Source organism: Esox lucius, chromosome 11 (assembly GCF_011004845.1).
Source record: "Esox lucius isolate fEsoLuc1 chromosome 11, fEsoLuc1.pri, whole genome shotgun sequence".
NCBI classification, from domain to species: Eukaryota; Metazoa; Chordata; class Actinopteri; order Esociformes; family Esocidae; genus Esox; species Esox lucius.
In genome coordinates this window covers 2,208,525-2,226,905 of record NC_047579.1, presented here as the reverse complement: position 1 = coordinate 2,226,905, position 18,381 = coordinate 2,208,525, and the positions used below count along the sequence as shown (strand labels likewise).

At 40.6% G+C, this 18,381-nt stretch overlaps 1 protein-coding gene across 1 annotated transcript; it reads left to right on the top strand.

Moving 5' to 3' along the window:
• The first annotated feature begins 7,980 nt into the window (after positions 1-7,980).
• atp6v0ca (ATPase H+ transporting V0 subunit ca) lies at positions 7,981-17,717 on the top strand. The gene is made up of 3 exons (XM_010873926.5): positions 7,981-8,259; positions 15,983-16,166; positions 16,377-17,717. The coding sequence occupies exons 1-3, from the start codon at positions 8,187-8,189 to the stop codon at positions 16,579-16,581; spliced, it is 462 nt and encodes a 153-aa protein (XP_010872228.1). The 5' UTR covers positions 7,981-8,186; the 3' UTR covers positions 16,582-17,717.
• Positions 17,718-18,381: the final 664 nt, after the last annotated feature.

The window sequence follows — 18,381 nt, the reverse complement described above, 5'->3', positions numbered from 1 at the left end:
CTCACATTTCTGTAAATATTTGATTATAACTTTTCATGTGACAACACTGAAGAAATGACACTTTGCTACAATGTAAAGAAGTGAGCGTACAGCTTGTATAACAGTGTAAATTTGCTGTCCCCACAAAATAATTCAACACACAGCAATTAATGTCTAAACTGCTGGCAACGAAAGTGAGTACCCCTCTAAGTGAAAATGTCCAAATTGGGGCCAATTAGCCATTTTCCCTCCCCGGTGTCATGTGACTCGTTAGTGTTACAAGGTCTCAGGTGTGAATGGGGAGCAGGTGGGTTAAATTTGGTGTCATTGCTCTCAGACTCCCTCATACTGGTCACTGGAATTTCAACATGGCACCTCATGACAAAGAACTCTCTGATGATCTGAAAAAAAGAATTGTTGCTCTACATAAAGATGGCCTAGGCTATAAAAAGATTGCCAAGATCCTGAAACTGAGCTGCAGCACGGTGGCTAAGATCATACAACGGTTTAACAGGACAGGTTCCACTCAGAACAGGCCTTGCCATGGTCGACCAAAGAAGTTGAGTGCACATGCTCAGGGTCATATCCAGGGAAATAGACGTATTGAGTGCTGCCAGCATTGCTGCATTGGGGGGACGGGGGTCAGCCTGTTAGTGCTCAGACCGTACGCCGCACACTGCATCAAATTGCTCTGCATGGCTGTCGTCCCAGAAGGAAGACTCTTCTAAAGATGATGCACAAGAAAGCACAAACAGTTTGCTGAAGACAAGCAGACTAAGGACATGGATTACTGGAACCATGTCCTGTGGTCTGATGAGACCAAGATAAACTTATTTGGTTCAGATGGTGTCAAGTGTGTGTGGCGGCAACCAGGGGAGAAGTACAAAGACAAGTGTGTCTTGCCTACAGTCAAGCATGGTGGTGGGAGTGTCATGGTCTGGGGCTGCGTGAGTGCTGCCGGCACAGGGGAGCTACAGTTCATTGAGGGAACCATGAATGCCAACAAGTACTGTGACATACTGAAGCAGAGCATGATCCCCTCCCTTCGGAGACTGGGATGCAGGGCAGTATTCCAACATGATAACGACCCCAAAGACACCTCTAAGACGACCATTGCCTTGCTAAAGAAGCTGAGGGTAAAGGTGATGGACTGGCCAAGCATGTCTCCAGACCTAAACTCTATTGAGCATCTGTGGGGCGGAAGGTGGAAGAGAACTCCAGTGGCAACCTGTGAAGCTCTGGTGAACTCCAAACCCAAGAGGTTTAAGGCAGGGCTGGAAAACAATGGTGGCCACTCAAAATATTGACACTTTGGGCCCAATTTGGACATTTTCACTTGGGGGTTTACTCATGTTAGTTGCCAGCGGTTTAGACATGAATGGCTGTGTGTTGAGTTATTTTGAGGGGACAGCAACTTTACACTGTTATACAAACTGTGCACTCACCACTTTACATTGTAGCAAAGTGTCATTTCTTCAGTGCTGTCACATGAAAAGATATACCACTGCTTTCTATATCAGAAAGTAGATTGGACCACTTTGAAGCCATGTAGTTTGTTTTTAAGGCCATGTAGTTTGTTTTTAAGGCCATGTAGTTTGTTTTTAAGGCCATGTAGTTTGTTTTTAAGGCCATGTAGTTTGTTTTTAAGGCCATGTAGTTTGTTTTTAAGGCTATGTAGTTTGTTTTTAAGGCCATGTAGTTTGTTTTTAAGGCCATGTAGTTTGTTTTTAAGGCTATGTAGTTTGTTTTTAAGGCCATGTAGTTTGTCTTTGAAGCCATGTAGTTTGTTTTTAAGGCCATGTAGTTTGTTTTTAAGGCCATGTAGTTTGTTTTTAAGGCCATGTAGTTTGTTTTTAAGGCTATCCTACACAAATTTCCACCATACATTACTTCTCCGCTGACATACAAAAATACAATGTATCAGACATGGCCTCAGGGATGATCAACTCTAGAGATCCCTTCAATCTCCACTGATTTAAGTAGATCAGCTTTTAGTTTTTCTGCAACATACATTTTATAATTACCTACAGTGGGGCAAAAAAGTAATTAGTCAGCCACCAATTGTGCAAGTTCTCCCATTTAAAAAGATGAGAGAGGCCTGTAATTTTCATCATAGGTACACTTCAACTATGAGAGACAAAATTTGAAATTAAAATCAGAAAATCACATTGTAGGATTTATTATGAATTTATTGGTAAATTCCTCTGTAAAATAAGTATTTGGTCACCTAGAAACAAGCAAGATTTCTGGCTCTCACAGACCTGTAACTTCTTCTTTAAGAGGCTCCTCTGTCCTCCACTCGATTTTTAATTAATTTAATGGTAAATGATGGTGGAAAATAAGTATTTGGTCAATAACAGAAGTTCATCTCAATACTTTTTTATATACACTTTGTTGGCAATGACAGAGGTCAAACGTTTTCTGTGTGTTTCACAAGGTTTTCACACACTGTTTCTGGTATTTTGGCCCATTCCTCCATGCAGATCTCCTCTAGAGCAATGATGTTTTGGGGCTGTCGCTGGGCAACACGGACTTTCAACTCCCATAGAAGATTTTCTATGGGGTTAAAACCTGGGCCCAGTTTTTCAAAAGGTTTAATCCGGATAAAATTGATCCGGATTTAGTAATCCTTTTTTTTGCGATCCGTAATCACGTAATCCAGCTTACTTTTGAGGCAGTTTTTCAAAGCAACATCGGATTGGATCAATCTGATCCGGATAGGAACTTTTCAGGATCACCAAATCCGGATAACCAGTGCTCAAACAGGATAGGAAATCACAATGTAGAACTATAGATATGTAAAGAGCAAAAAGTATAATAGCCAGTGTAGGGTCAATATAAGTTTATTCATATTTGAAATGAAAACAAACACATTTAAAAAAAAACTAAAAACAAGAAAAACCCCACCCCATCCTCTTCCAGCAGTCCGCTCATATGAGACCTACAACACAAACACTGTACATTGAGGATATTAATAACAAGTTTCAAATATAGATGTATTGAATAAAAAAAAAAGACTTAATGTCAAATACTCAACAATAATTTCAGACTTCCTCATCTAAAGTGGAGAGACCAGCTTGTCTGAGCGTAGCCTTTAGGAGGCGGATCTCAAGTCTGGTCTTGGTTTGCTGCAGTTTGGTCAGAGTCAGTTGTTCCTCTGCCAGACGAAGCTGTGCTTCTGCCCTTTCAGTCTCTTTTTTTGCAGAAGTGCCTTGTAATCATCATCTTTGTTTGATGAAGGGCGCTTCAAGCCTTTCCTCTGAGATCCTGTGGCAACTACCACTGGCTCAACCAATGAGGATCCAGCTTCTTCTTCAGGAACAGAGCTGAGATCCAATATAAATACGCTCTCTGGATCAGCCTCAGGAGGAACTGGCAGATTCTCCTCCTCCTCAATCCAAGGCTCGCCATCCCCTACAACACCTTGAATACCATGGAGAGCTTGCGACTTCTCACCTCCAATGATGTCGAGGACCACATCTGTGTAATCTCCCCTCTTAAATGGCTTGTTGCCTGTTTGTGGGTTTTTGGCTTCAGCATGGTCCTTTGTTGCCCTGGCCTTAAGATTCTTCCACCGCAATTTGATTTGGTCTGTGGTCCTCCTCTGGCCAGACCCTATGGCATTCACATTTTCTGTGATTAAAGTCCAAACATCATTTTTCTTTTTGTTGGTATCCTTAGCAGAATTAAAACTTCCCACTATTGTTCCATAATGGCACCAAACACCCTCTAGTAGTGCATTGGTTTCAGCAGCAGTGAAGTTACAGCTTCTTGAGTCCATGGTTCCGTTGCTTTACTATAGTGAACATTGTTCATCAATTATAGGCCTTGGGTCCAATTGCCTCAATTGAACACAAGCCTAAACCAATCAGTTGTAATAGGTGTGTTTGAAATGACCAACTACACAGCCATATAAATCAGCCTTCCTCAGAGGATTCACAGAGAGACAGTGACATGGCAGGTGTTGTCCACCGCCACCACCACTTTGCCAGAAGAGGATACCGTCAAAGGGTGTATGTTGAACGTACCAAGCCACTGGAGCAATACATCACTGAGGAGTTGTATGTCCGGTTTCGCTTTGGGAAGGCTGATATAGAGTACCTTGTGAACCTTCTCAGGCCAAAACTTCAACACAGAACCCAAAGGAGTCACGGTCTGTCTGTGGAAGACCAGATCCTTTTGCTCTCCGATTTTATGCATGTGGGACTTTCTATCAAGCTGTTGGTGACTATATGGGAGTGGTGAAATCAGCTGTGTGTGATGTGGTGAGAGATGTGTCAATCGCACTGGCCAGCCTGGTCAATGAATTTGTTTCTGGACAACCAGATTGCCCAGGCCAAGCGCAGCTTTTTTCTTTTGGGGAATATGCCCAATACTATTGGAGCAATCGACTGCACACATGTTCATATACAAGCACCTCGTGAGAATGAATGGGAGTTTATAAACAGAAAGGGGAGGCACAGCATCAATGTCCAACTTGTGTGTGATGCTGACCTCATCATCACCAACTGCTTTGTCAAGTGGCCTGGGTCTGTCCATGATGCACGCATCCTGAGGGAGAGCGCTCTATATAGAGACCTCCAAACCAACCGACCGGATGGCATAATATTAGGAGACAGTGCCTACCCACTCCTACCAAGGCTGATGACTCCTTTTCTAACAGCAAATACACCGGCGCAGGCACGCTTCAACACTGCTCATTGCAGAGCAAGATGTGCAATTGGAGTTCTTAAGAGGCGCTTTGCATGCCTTAACTACCTGAGAGCGGAACCACAGAAAGCATGCAACATAACCCCTTGCCTGTATTGTCCTGCACAACATCGCTACTAAGGGCAATGTCCCTCTCTGTGCTGACAATGATGCACCTGAGCCCCTTGGAGACCCTAACCAACCTCCTGCATTCTGCCAGAACGAGCAAACAGGACTTGCAACAAGGGACGCAATAGTTAGACACTATTTCTGATTTGGATTTGTTTTGGAATTCAAAAATCGGTGATTGCCATTCTTTGCAATTTTTGGTTATTCTGTAATCATTGCATGCATCACTAATAAATATTCTAAAAACGAAAATATTTTCGATTGTGATGAATATATAAATCAATTAGTGACAGAATAAAATGTATTGTTTTTGGTCAATTTTGACAGCTGTTTGGGGGATTATTTTATGAGGCCAAACTCTTTCTACTTTGCTGTAGACCTATACTGAAAGGCTGAATACGTTAAAGCCTACCTAATCACTGTAGCCTGACAGATGAACAAATAAAATTAAAACCTTAAGAATAAATAGGCTATCTTGTAAGATACTGCATGATCCAAATATAGTATTATTTGATACATTTTTTATGTTTTCATTACATTTTGGGCATGAAATCCATGCTGAATCCACCCTTCTGATGGGATCAGTTTCATCCAGATTTTTTGGATCAAAGTGATCCAAATCCTACAGAAAAGTTCTGAAAAACCCAAACTAAAGGTTTGATCCGAATCAAAACCAAGATTGGATTTCGTGATCTAATCCAATTATGTAATCTGTTTTTTCTTTTGAAAAACACATTTTCAAGATTTTATCCAATCCGTTATCCAAAATCCTAGTAGATTACTTTTGAAAAACCGGGCCCTGGTGACTGGCTAGGCCACTACAGGACCTTGAAATGCTTCTTACGAAGCCACTCCTTCATTGCCCAAGCAGTGTGTTTGGGATCATTGTCATGCTGAAAGACCCAGCCACGTTTCATATTCAATGCTCTTGCTGATGGAAGGAGGTTTTCACTCAAAATCTCACGATACATGGCCCCATTCATTCTTTCCTTTACACGGATCAGTTGTCCTTCTGTACACTTCTGTACCTATGATGAAAATTACAGGCCTCTCTCATCTTTTTAAGTGGGAGAACTTGCACAATTGGTGGCTGACTAAATATTTTTTGCCCAACTGTAGACTATTATAATGTAGTAGGTCAAGGAAAAATCAAAAAAATGCTAGAGGAATATGTTCATGGAGAATGTGTTTGTGCCCCGTGTGTGTTTTTTTGTATTTTGGAAGGGGGGGGGGGTGCTGCCCATTCTTTTTGCTGTGTAGGCCTGCTACAGGTGCTGGTCATAAAATTAGAATATCATCAAAAAGTTTATTTATTTCAGTAATTCCATTCAAAAAGTGAAACTTTTGTGAAACTTATAATTTGTATTTATTTCTTTTAATTTTGATGATTATAACTGACAACTAATGAACCAAATTCCCAAATTCAGTATCTCAGAAAATTTGAATATTGTGAAAAGGTTCAATATTGAAGACACCTGGTGCCACACTCTAATCAGCTAATTAATCCAAAACACCCGCAAAGGCCTTTAAATGGTCTCTCAGTCTAGTTCTGGGCTACACAATCAAGGGGAAGACTGCTGACTAGATAGATGTCCAAAAGACGACCATTGACACCTTGCACAAGGAGGGCAAGACGTCAGGTCATAGCTAAAGAGGCTGGCTGTTCACAGAGCTCTGTGTCCAAGCACATTAATAGAGAGGCGAAGGGAAGGAAAAAATGTGGTAGAAAAAAGTGTACAGGCAATAGGGATAACTGCACCCTGGAGAGGATTGTGAAACAAAACCCATTCAGAAATGTGGGGGAGATTCACAAAGAGTGGACTGCAGCTGGAGTGAGTGCTTCAAGAACCACGCACAGACGTATGCAAGACATAGGTTTCAGCTGTCGCATTCCTTGTGTCAAGCCACCTTGTGTCAAGACACAGCGTCAGAAGTGTCTCGCCTGGGCTAAAGACAAAAAGGACTGGACTGCTTTTCATGTTCATACTTTTCAGTTGACCAACATTTCTAAAAATCCTTTTTTTGTATTGGTCTTAAGTAATATTCTAATTTTCAGAGATACTGAATTTGGGGTTTTCATTAGTTGTCAGTTATAATCATCAAAATTTAAAAAAATAAACACTTGAAATATATCACGCTGTGGGGAATGAATGTATACATTATACAAGTTTCACTTTTTGAATGGAATTACTGAAATAAATCAACTTTTTGATGATATTCTAATTTTATGACCAGCACCTGTACATGTACTGTAGTGATGTGCAGTTCGCGAACGATTATTTCGTTTTGAACCAATCTTTTTGACTCCGGACTCAACTTCTATGTGCTTTCGCAAGATTTTTTATTGCATTGATAAACACAGATAAAATCGTACACAGATTCTTTGCCTAAAAGACTCGTGAACGACTGACTCGGTCAGTTTTATCGTTCAATTGAACGGTTGTTTCGTTCATTTGAACGTCTGCCAGCGGAGTTCTACCCCGACCGCTGGCTTCCAGCTCAGTAGCCTACTCTCTGTCCAACAGCTGTTAGTTTGACGTTCTTAAAGAAAAGTTGATCTAGAAAGTAGCATGACCAACCCGGCTAAAATGAAGGTAAAATAAGGCACGGAGATATACATCAGATAAGAGTTTTCTTACGACGCATTGCGGAGTGCCTGAACACACCCCTAGCTATGGTATATTGGCAATATAACATTCTGGATTCAAACCACCCAGTTTTTAAAACATTTTCGACAGATCATCATATAACGGATATCCCTTGAAGTGACATAGAGTTTAAGGATTTGTTGATTGATTGCCTGGTAGATAATTACTATTTGTTAAGTATTTGTTCAGTTACTACAGTTCGTTGCGTTGTTGCAATGTAATACTGTAAACGTTGCCTAATTAACCCATAACGCTGTATTCTAGGCTGGTAGGAGCACACAACCATACCGGCATGAATAGGCTCTCAGCCAGCAACGGACCATACCATAACTAACACAAAAATAGGGATCTTATGTAATTTATTGAAATGATATACAACAAGGTATATCTTTTTTGTTAATGCATTATATACTCTGAAAATATTGTTTTTATTCATCCCTGAACGAAATAGTCATACAATGACACGCAGAATTAATTTAGGACACCCCTAAATCAACACAATACGAAATGCCCAGTGGACTGATCATGTGACATCCACCATATCGCCATTTTCTTCTGCTGCACCGGTGGACCTGTGAAAAGGTTGCGTCTTCGTGTTTCGTTCCTGTTTCATATGAAAGGCCCTTGCAATTGACAGTTTTTTTTTAAATTGACAGTTTTTTTTTAAATTGACAGAAACGTTGCCCTTAAAAAGGTCTGTGTGCTGTTACTGTCAGTTGTTATTCCCGAAATCGGTGGAATATGTCGTCAGAAAGCCCCGAATACTCTCCGTTCTTCGCAGTGATGGGAGCCTCTGCGGCTATGGTTTTCAGCGGTAACTATGAACACAATTATAATCGAATGCATAATTTCTGTCCGATTGCTCTCGTCTGAAAAGTCTACAATTGGAATAGTGGTAAATGTCAAAATCAAAGAAGACTCAAGGATGCGATTGGCTTGTAAGTGGCCGTTGTAGTTCCCCAATTCCATGGCGAGGTGACGGTGTAGGGATTCATAGCAGGTGACGTTGACATTGATGACTTAGCAAACTATTGCTAGTACTGTAAACTGTATATAGAAACCGTTTGATATAGGTATTTGAAAATTGTATTGGTAAATTGCTTGCGTGGGAACATTGGCGATATGTGTTACATTAAATCAGATATGTTGGGTGTGTGAGTATGTCGTCTTGTCCACCAGTGAGAAGCTAGTTAACGTTAACTTGCTTGCTCATGCCTTAGTTTCTGGTCTACAAGGTTGATTAACTAAAGACCATGATACGGCCCTGGAGTCCGAACTCTCCACACTCGGCCATCTTTGGTTTGGGTCGCTTGCATATTCAGGGAGACACTGTTATTTATCTTTACCACTGGTACGCAGTTAGAGGGGTACCCAGGCCGTTATATATTTATCATGATGCTGCTTTTTCTAATTTACCCTGTTCGACGAGCCGTCGTGACCTCACGAGTCATGACTGCGGGTTAGTGACAGTTTCTGCTGAGTGGAGTCGAAGCCAGCGTGACCGAGACGGTTTAAACCATCTCGGCCATTTTCGGTTAATGCTATCTACAATGTTTCATCGCTGAGCTTGGCAAATAAAATGTTGAACATCAGAGGAAATGAATTACATTAAGTCCGATTCTGACACGGCTCAAATTAAGTTGGTAGCTACCTTAACTGACGTATCATTTAAGCAAGTGCTTCTTAAACTCTGGGCCAGGCCTCAAAGTGGGCCTTGAGGCTTGTAAGAGGTGGGCTGTGAGTTATCAGAGGGAAGAAGTCACACCTGCCTAACTTAGTTGTTTGGACACCTTGTTCTTTTATAATTTGAGTCTAAGCTGAAACCGTTTAGATTATTGGTAACTGGCTAAACTCACAGCATACACTGCAAAATTTGATGGAGCTCCAGACGATCCAACATTTGTCTGCGCTTTTGTTTGCTAACATTATGTTCACAAAATCTCAGTAATGTGTTTAAGAGAAGTAACATGAAAGGCATGTGACCACTGGCCTCTAGCTAGCCTCACAGTTATTTCTGCAGGTAGTGTGAGCAGCCTGTATAGCTATTTACCTAATTGGTAAAACCAGACTGTCTCTGGGTTCAGTACTACAAAGCTGTATCCCAATTATCCTGAATTCCCAAGTGTGCGCTAGTTTACTAACCCTACACTGATTAGAAAGAAAATTAGTGGGTACTACCTCAAGTCCTTGCTTTCACCAATCCAGTGCCTTTAGATCTGTGGGGAAGTGAGGATCATACGTACCCTTCAGAAGATAGTAGTGGCATGGGGCTTCACGTTGTGCAGAGTCTACTGGTAATTGCAAATTTTTTACAAAATGTTTCAAATCTCATGCTTTGTGTCGTTTAAAAACACATCGGTCAACTGTTGAAATTATTGTGGTATAGTAATAAAATAAGACTTATTAATAAGGGAATTGTCAAGCAACCTTGTTCTTGTTTGGAACAATCAATTCACTATATTTGACCTGACAGAATAGCATGTGAACATATATTGAATATCACTGTGTGCCGGAGGAACTGCCCAGTAACCAGGAATGGGGCTTGGTGTGTAGGAGTAATGCAGCCCTATTTGGACACATCCCATGTCTTTGAAGTATTTTTTTGTTGTTGTTTTTCAGCAGTCTGAGACACCAGAGGCAGTGACTTCAACTGGTGGACCCCTAGGCCATGCCCCATTTCTTTATATGCCACCAATATGGCCATTAAAATCTTGTAATTACGGCCATATAGAACAGCTGCTGGACAAGTTTTAAATAGCCATATAATAACCTACATTTTAACAGCAATGAAACAAAAATTATATGATCCAACAAATGCTTTTTATTTAAATTAGTCAGCAGAATGAACATTTAAGTCTTTGCAAACTGAGCGTATGGGCTACAACTAGGACTGTCGCAATCATTACATTGTCTAATCAAAATTATTTGAGCCAGTTCACAATTATTTTTATAGACAATTATCTTTTTGCACAGTACTTTGATTCCAAAATCATGTTTTCAATAAGGAATTCTGAGGCCAACGTCAGTTTCCATACGATATTAGAGCTTTTGACAGCTCTGCGTAAAGTTATCGGCGCAGATCATTTACTGAAACTTGTTTGTCTACATTTCATTATGTATAAATCTAGTTTAGAGTTGTTTTGCAATGCGCCATAACATAGCCTAATTACGCAACATTATTATTTAATAGACAAACACGTTCAGCCGCTTATTTGTCGCATCAACTCTGATCGACCAAAGGAAAAAAATATTTTGACTAATATTGTAAGTTGAATAATGTGTATTAAAATGTATGGATTTAAATGTTTACGTATTGCATATTAATCATTGAAGGCTATTTGAAATAACTACACGTTTCTGTGGTCGTGCTGGCCTTGCAACATCGCTTGTTTTTTTTTAACCGTCCCGGGGATGTCTGCTTCGCCTTCGATATTTTGGAGTCATATGCTGGAGTTGTTGCCTGAGTGTGTGACTTTTGGATCTTGTGCCATGCTTAATCATATGACCAAACACTCTGTAATATCTTTCTGTAAGAGTGAGCAGGGGCCTGCTGTTTTCTTGGTAACAAATCATGTAAGTCACATGGTATTAGACTATTTAATATGCTATTAATCTATTTATTTATTCATTTACGTATGGGCAAGCATAAGAATCTGAGCGACTTTGACAAGGGGCAAATTGTGATGTAGACGACTGGGTCAGAGCATCTCCAAAACTGCAGCCTTTGTGGAGTGTTAACAGTTTGCAGTGGTCAGTACCGATCAAAGTGATCCAAGGAAGTAAAAGTGTTGAACCAGCATCAGGGTCCTGGGCAGCCAAGGCTCATTGATGCACGTGGGGAGCTACTCTAGCTCACATTGCTGAAAAAGTTGATGCTGGTACTAATAGTAATGTCTGAACACACAGTGCATCGCAGTTTGTTGTGTATGGGGTGGCGTAGCTGCAGTCCAGTGAGGGTGCCCATGCTGACCCCTGTCCACTGCTGAAAAATCCTACAATTGGCACGTAAGCATCAGTACTGGACCACGGAGCAATGGAAGAAGGTGGCCTGGTCTGATCAACCACATTTTCTTTTACATCACATGGATCGCCGAGTGCGTGTGCGTTGCTTACCTGGAGAACACATGGCACCAAGATGCACTATGGGAAGAAGCCAAGCCAGCAGAGGCAGTGTGAGGCTTTGGGAAATGCTCTGCTGAGAAACATTAGGTCCTGCCATTCATGTGGATGTTACTTTGACATGTACCACCTACCTGAGCATTGTTGCAGACCATGTGCACCCTTTCATGGCAAGGGAATTCCCTCATGGCATTGGCCTCTTTCAGCAGGATAATGTGCACTGCCACGAAGCAAAAATTATTAAGGAATGGTTTGAGGAACACAACAGAGATCAATGTGTTGAATTGGCCTCCAAATTCCCCAGGTCTCAATCCAATCGAGCATTTGTGGGTTGTGCTGGACAAACTGGTCCAATCCATGGAGGCCCCACCTCGCAACTTACAGGACTTAAAGGATCTGCTTGCTAACGTCTTGGTGCCAGATACCACAGCACACATTCAGAGGTCTAGTGGAGTCCATGCCTCGATGGGTTGGGGCTGTTTTGTTGGCAAAAGGGGGACCTACAAAATATTAGGCAGGTGGTCTGTTATGGATGATCGGTGTATGAAGAATTGTTGTATTTTAATGTAATAAAATATCCATACTATATATGCCTTAATACAGGTTTGCTATTTTATCACATTTTCATACCAGAAATTGAGTGCATACAGAAGTGCACCTGATGTTTGGAATTTCTATTGGTAGGTAAAAGGTACACCAGCTTCTGTTGCCAAATGGGAAAGTGGCACCCTCCCTGTCTTCCATCTAGTCTCAAAATTTCTCCTCCAAGGACCAATAGCAGGCAGTTAAGTTAAATTGCAATGCCATTTCCTAGTTGCTACATAGTTCAAGACCTAATTTAGGTGACTTTTATGTAGGGAATCATTATGCCATCTAAATCAATTTTAAAAAGCATTTCAATGATCTATACATTTTTTATAGAATTTTTGACAAAATGTAAAAGTAAAACCTGCACGACAGAAGGGAAGAGTTTGTTTTAATTAGTTGCTGTAATTCTGCTGACATTGACAAGATTGAAGCTAATTTGGTAGCCTTTAAACTGCAGAAATAATTTGACAACATAGAGTCACTTATTCGGACATTAAACTTTTGATAGGTTTTTATAGTTGAGTGGTGAAAAGGCTTTTATGCTGAGATACCTGGCTGATTTGCACCTCTGTCAGTTTTTTTTTTTGTTTTTTTTGAGGCTGTGGTTCTTTCACAATCTATGTGCTTTTACAACTTTGCAGTTGCAGGTCTTGACCAGTCAAATTGAGTTCATGCTTATTCATCTTACCTGATTGCATAGTAGTTCTTTTGACTGTACAGAGTGAAACTAATTTACTATTATTAGTTTCCTTTATTAAGGCATGTTTACATTACAAGAGGGAATAAAACGCTGGATAGATGTCTGAGTTTGCATTATCATTTCCATAGCATTGGATTTTTTAATTTCTATACAGTAGCATGTTCAAAACTTGTCATGCAGGATTGTAACCAATTACAGAAAAAGGGAGTGATATGCGTGTGAACTGTATAGAATCTTACTACGGTTCCCACACAGTTGTACTCACACTTGGAGAACTCTAGACAGGCTTTGGCGTAAATGTGTTGCACACTACTTCAGATGGGGGCATCTTGAGCTATCGATATCTGCAGGTTTACACAACAAAATAATTGAGCATCTCAAGCTGAGTCCGAAATTAACTTTTTGGCTCACCTGCCACTGGTAGATGAGAAAATCCACCAGCCAAGCAAATATTTTACCAGCCAAAACAAATGTCCTTTTTGTGTCACACTGAACAAATTATTACCATCATCATACTGCAGCCAGCCTCTTGAATCTCCTCCATTTCTCACAAAGCCTTTATGTGATTTTGCCCCTTCCTATCTTAATACTATTTTAAAACAATTTCTTGAAATTCTACAAATTCTCAGAGTATGTGTTTATTTTATAGCTTATTTATTAGAAATTCTAAAATGTCCAATGAAGTTGAGAACAATGGCCCTACACATTCAGCATTTTAGATGTAACAATAATATATAGCTAATAATTGTGGCAACAAAATGTTCTGAGAATAGCCCATGAACTAATGTACACTTCATGTTTTGATTGTTTTACAGATAACCCATGTCATATGAACCCCAGATACCCCATGTCAATTTACATTTTTGTTATTCAGGATCAATTCCACAGCCCTATGTTTTTTCACAGGTTGGCTAAAAGGAGGTCAAGATGTTAATAATAGGAATGCTAGTGACACATGTAATGTGAAAATATTGAATGAATCCCTTATAAAGCCCCTATCTGTTAAAGGCTTTTTAACTACCTATGGTTTAATGAATACTAACAATGTATACTGTATTTGCTAATGGGTTAGGATTTTATTCCTATAATCCCCAAATGGAAAAACATGCTCACCTCTGTTTCTGTTGGTTCAGTCAGTCTCACTACTCTCTGGGCCACTCTGTCTTCCAACTCCTGCTGGTTGTTCCTCAGCTTGCTCCTCCTCTAATACCTCTACCCTAGCTTCAGTCACTGTCTCAGTAATTTACAATCCATTTTCCAAAACTAAAAACTTAATTGAATTGCATGAAGCAGTTATAGCCTTTTTCCATGGTTTCACTGGCAAAATGTGAAACCATTATCTTGCTCCCTGTCTAATTATTCACAAAACTAAAACACAGGCAGCAGCATTACCCTAGGCTATGGCATAGCTAACTTTTAAAAGTATGGACATTGTAGCTTACAGACTCTGTAGAGTCTTCAGTCTGGGAGATTTCTCTTGCTTCAAATAACTTCACCGTTTCACTGTCAGTACAGAAATGACTATCTTACTACGGCGCAAGAGCTGAAGAACAAGTTTAAGACCGGATTGGCTATCAGAACTTCACTCCTTATTACAGTGTTCCTTAAATGCACACATATTTTCTCACTGAAGTAATGGGTCGATTTCAATGTAATGCAAACATCAGTAATGTCCTCTGAGCCATTCTGACAGATTTTATTACATTACTATTTCGGTACAAACAATTACCCGCCAGGGTGGCAGCCTTCTGAGAATCTACCAAACAGAAAATCTACCAGTGTTTGTTGCTTGGCGGGTGTTAATTTCGGACCCTGGACTCAAGTCTTCGATATTTCTAAGGAAATTTTGCATAATGTAAACAAGACCTAATTAAGCTTTTAAGCTATCATCGTTTAAGTAGCCAGACATCTGCTAAATACTTAACCTACCAGACAGAGACTCTACCATCCTTAAGTCTTGTGGCTCTTTGATGGTTTGTAATTGGATGAAAACAAGCTAAATGAGCAAGTTAACATGGAATTTTGATAGCTATTTGTTGACATTAACGGAATACCAATAAAATGTTGGTTTGAACATTAGAGAACTGTCCATTTGTGACAGTCATAATGAAGACATGATTGATACACAATAAATATTGTTGATGAGGCATGCTCATGAGTGGGCTTTGGATCGGACAGAAGGGTCCAGACAGGCCACTTTGGGGAACCTTTTGAATCGACATAACATAGGCCTTAACAGAATCAGGGACTTGACACGTCGGATGACATTAGCCTTCCGTCATTACCACCGGTGTATGACAGAGAGTTCCTTCTGAAATCCAAGCAAAACTAGTCTATTTGTGTAGAAATAATCAAATGTTATGTGCAATGCTGTTGTGCTAATGCATTTCTCATAAGTTTTTCTCTTTTTTGTCCAGATGTTTTAAGGTCTTTTCATAGAAAACATGGTGATGGAAACTGATTTTCATTGGTCCTCACTTGACCACTGAGCTCTTTAAATACACTGCTCAAATAAATTAAGGGAACACTTAAATTACACATCGAGTCAAACTAAATATATTAAAGATCAAAATCTTTACTGTACATTGTGGAATTTGTTGAGAACAAAATGACATAAGTCAATGGAAAACAATCACCAACCGATTGAGGGTTGGATTCAAACTCACACCAAAAATCATAGTAAACTGAAAAGCAACTGAAATTACAGGCTGTTCCAACTTGTGAATTTCATCTCCTCTCAGACCTGGATCAGGGCATCAGTGAGCTCCTGGAATGTTTGTGGCGCTACTTGGTGGTGTTGGATGGACCGATGCATAACATCCAATTGATCCAATTGAGAACATGCGAGGTTCTCAATTGGATTCAGGTCTGGGGAACGTGAGGGCCAGTCAATGGCATCATTGCCTTCGTCGACCAGGAACTGCCTACACACTCTTGCCACATGAGGCTGGGCATCCAGGAGGCAACCTAGCCTCCTGGATATTTGACTAGCTGTGTAAAAATGTATTTCAATAGGTTTTTCAGGTTAATGTAATGTCTCCAAAACCAACTTAGACAGTAAATCTCTTCCATTGTAGGGAATTCTCAAATGGCCTTAGAAATCTAAATACTCTCTGTTCCTCTCCGTCAGCGCTGGGGGCAGCCTATGGAACGGCTAAGAGCGGCACGGGCATAGCTGCCATGTCGGTGATGCGGCCCGAACTCATCATGAAGTCCATCATTCCTGTGGTTATGGCTGGTATCATTGCCATATATGGGCTGGTGGTGGCGGTTCTCATCGCCAACAACATTTCCGAAAAGGTCACCCTCTACAAGTAAGACCTCAAACATTATAAATGCTTTTTATCAAAGTCTACTACCAGGTACTGCATGTCTAAAATGATTTGATTGGTAGTAATAGGGTATTAACGTTGGTGGATTTTGACCTTATTGTTTTTACAGTAGGGTAGCATTGTGAAACTGTCTGCAATCTCTATGACTATAAACGCTTTGGTTTTAAATCCGCCTTTTCCTCTCTTCCGTAGGAGTTTCCTCCACCTTGGTGCTGGGTTGAGTGTGGGACTGAGTGGGCTGGCAGCAGGTTTCGCCATCGGGATTGTGGGCGACGCAGGTGTTCGTGGTACAGCCCAGCAGCCAAGGCTATTTGTGGGCATGATCCTGATCCTGATCTTTGCAGAGGTTTTGGGGCTTTACGGCCTTATTGTGGCTCTCATCCTCTCCACAAAATAATAACATAATTGAGGAGTCATACCGTCTGTCCGTGTACGTCGAGTCAACGATACGTCATCCATTCCATATGTAAACAACAATGAAATTATGAACAAATTGGAGAATAGGCCTACTCCCAGTTCCAAATCAACTCCCTTCAGCCTCTTCTTCCGGATGACACTTAGATTGTCCTTTCTAGATGGAATAGATTGGATAAGTACTGTGGTAAATGTAAAGCCACCTCTTACATTGCTTATTCAAACCAGTCATCTATGAGGAAGGCTTTTGAAGTATTATGGTTTGTGTTCCATATGACACCTGATTCCCTAAATAATGCAATACTTTTGAACAGAGTCATAGTGCACTAGTCAAAAGTAGGATACTATGGAGTGCAAAATTGGGAGTAATGGGGTTGGTTTGGGCTGGAAGCGGAACTCGTGTCCTCTATACTTTTCCTGTTGTATCTTTTTTTCGTCTTGTAAAGTGGGCCTTAAGTCCCAGTAGTTCAACCCCATGTAAATTCGCTCTGTAAATGTAGTGTCCCGTGTGTGCTTGAGTATAAGACTTTACCCCCATCCTACAGCCTTTTTTCATTTGTGTTTGTTGGTTTTTGGTGACTGTTCTTTTAATGTCCAAAGAGCTGACTGTTGGACAAACATTTTCTTTTGTTGTTTTTCTGGGGACCATTTTCACATCAGCGTCAAAAGGACCTTACTATGAGGACATGGAAAATGTTTTTTTTCTCAAATTATTTATGAAGCTCTTGAAATGTTAATGAAACTGTTTAAATGGAACAAAGTCTTTATTGAATTCCTAATATTATATATCTATATTATAAATATCTGTGTATAGCTAGATGAATTGCACTGTCTAATTGTTATAAGTGCTTGGAATTCCTCTGGTTTATGTATCAAGTGGTTACTATGGAGATTGTCTCTGGTGTCCAGATGTTGGAGTGGTAGTTGACTGTTTGTTTATGGCCAGCATGTAAAGAAGCGTGTGTGTGCGTGTGTATGTTTGTTTTAACTCTAATATGTCATTCTCAATACTCATTCGTACCGTTGACCTGTAGTACGGCTGTGCCCGTGTGATTGCGGTTTCTCACTGTCGGGCCTCTTCTGTCTGATTTCCAAATAAATCTCTATCTCCAAACCACATTCATTTCTGTAAAATTATTTCATGATTTTATGACAGTCTCTATCCAATGGAGTAGATCTGTATACATGCGTATGGCATGTAAATCTTATTTGTTGCTGTTACAGAACTAAACCAGAATACAGCAAAGGGTAATTTGCATAGCATTGCCTTTTGAGCAATTCATTTGTATTTTAATGATCTTTTTTGGTTCAACTGCAGTATTACACGGTTTAGCATATTGATGCAGTTGCCAGCATTGCAGGCTCAGCGGCACCTGTTTTCCACGTAAGTCTTGTAAGACCTCCCCCAGATAGGGCCACAGTGTCACTGGACCCCCCTGTCTCAGTCCAAAGGTCTTATGCTGCTATATTATTGTGTTGGGGGAGTAGGGTCAGTTCTCCTTCTCCACTATAAATCCTTGTTGATATGAGGAATGCATTTTCTGAATTTTCCCAGTCTCCTCCCGTTTTGAACATAGGAGGGCATGAGGTCCTGGGCCACATCTGCGGAGTACCTTGCTTGGGGAACCTGTTGCTGTCCCTGTCCAGGGTCTTCCTGGTTATGTTGCAGATCGTGACGATTTCAGCAGCCACTGTGCTGACACCTCCCCTTCCCCTGTGTTGTCCCTTTCCTTGTCCATCAGGTCATGCTTACGACCTGGACTAAGTTTAAATAGACTCTAGA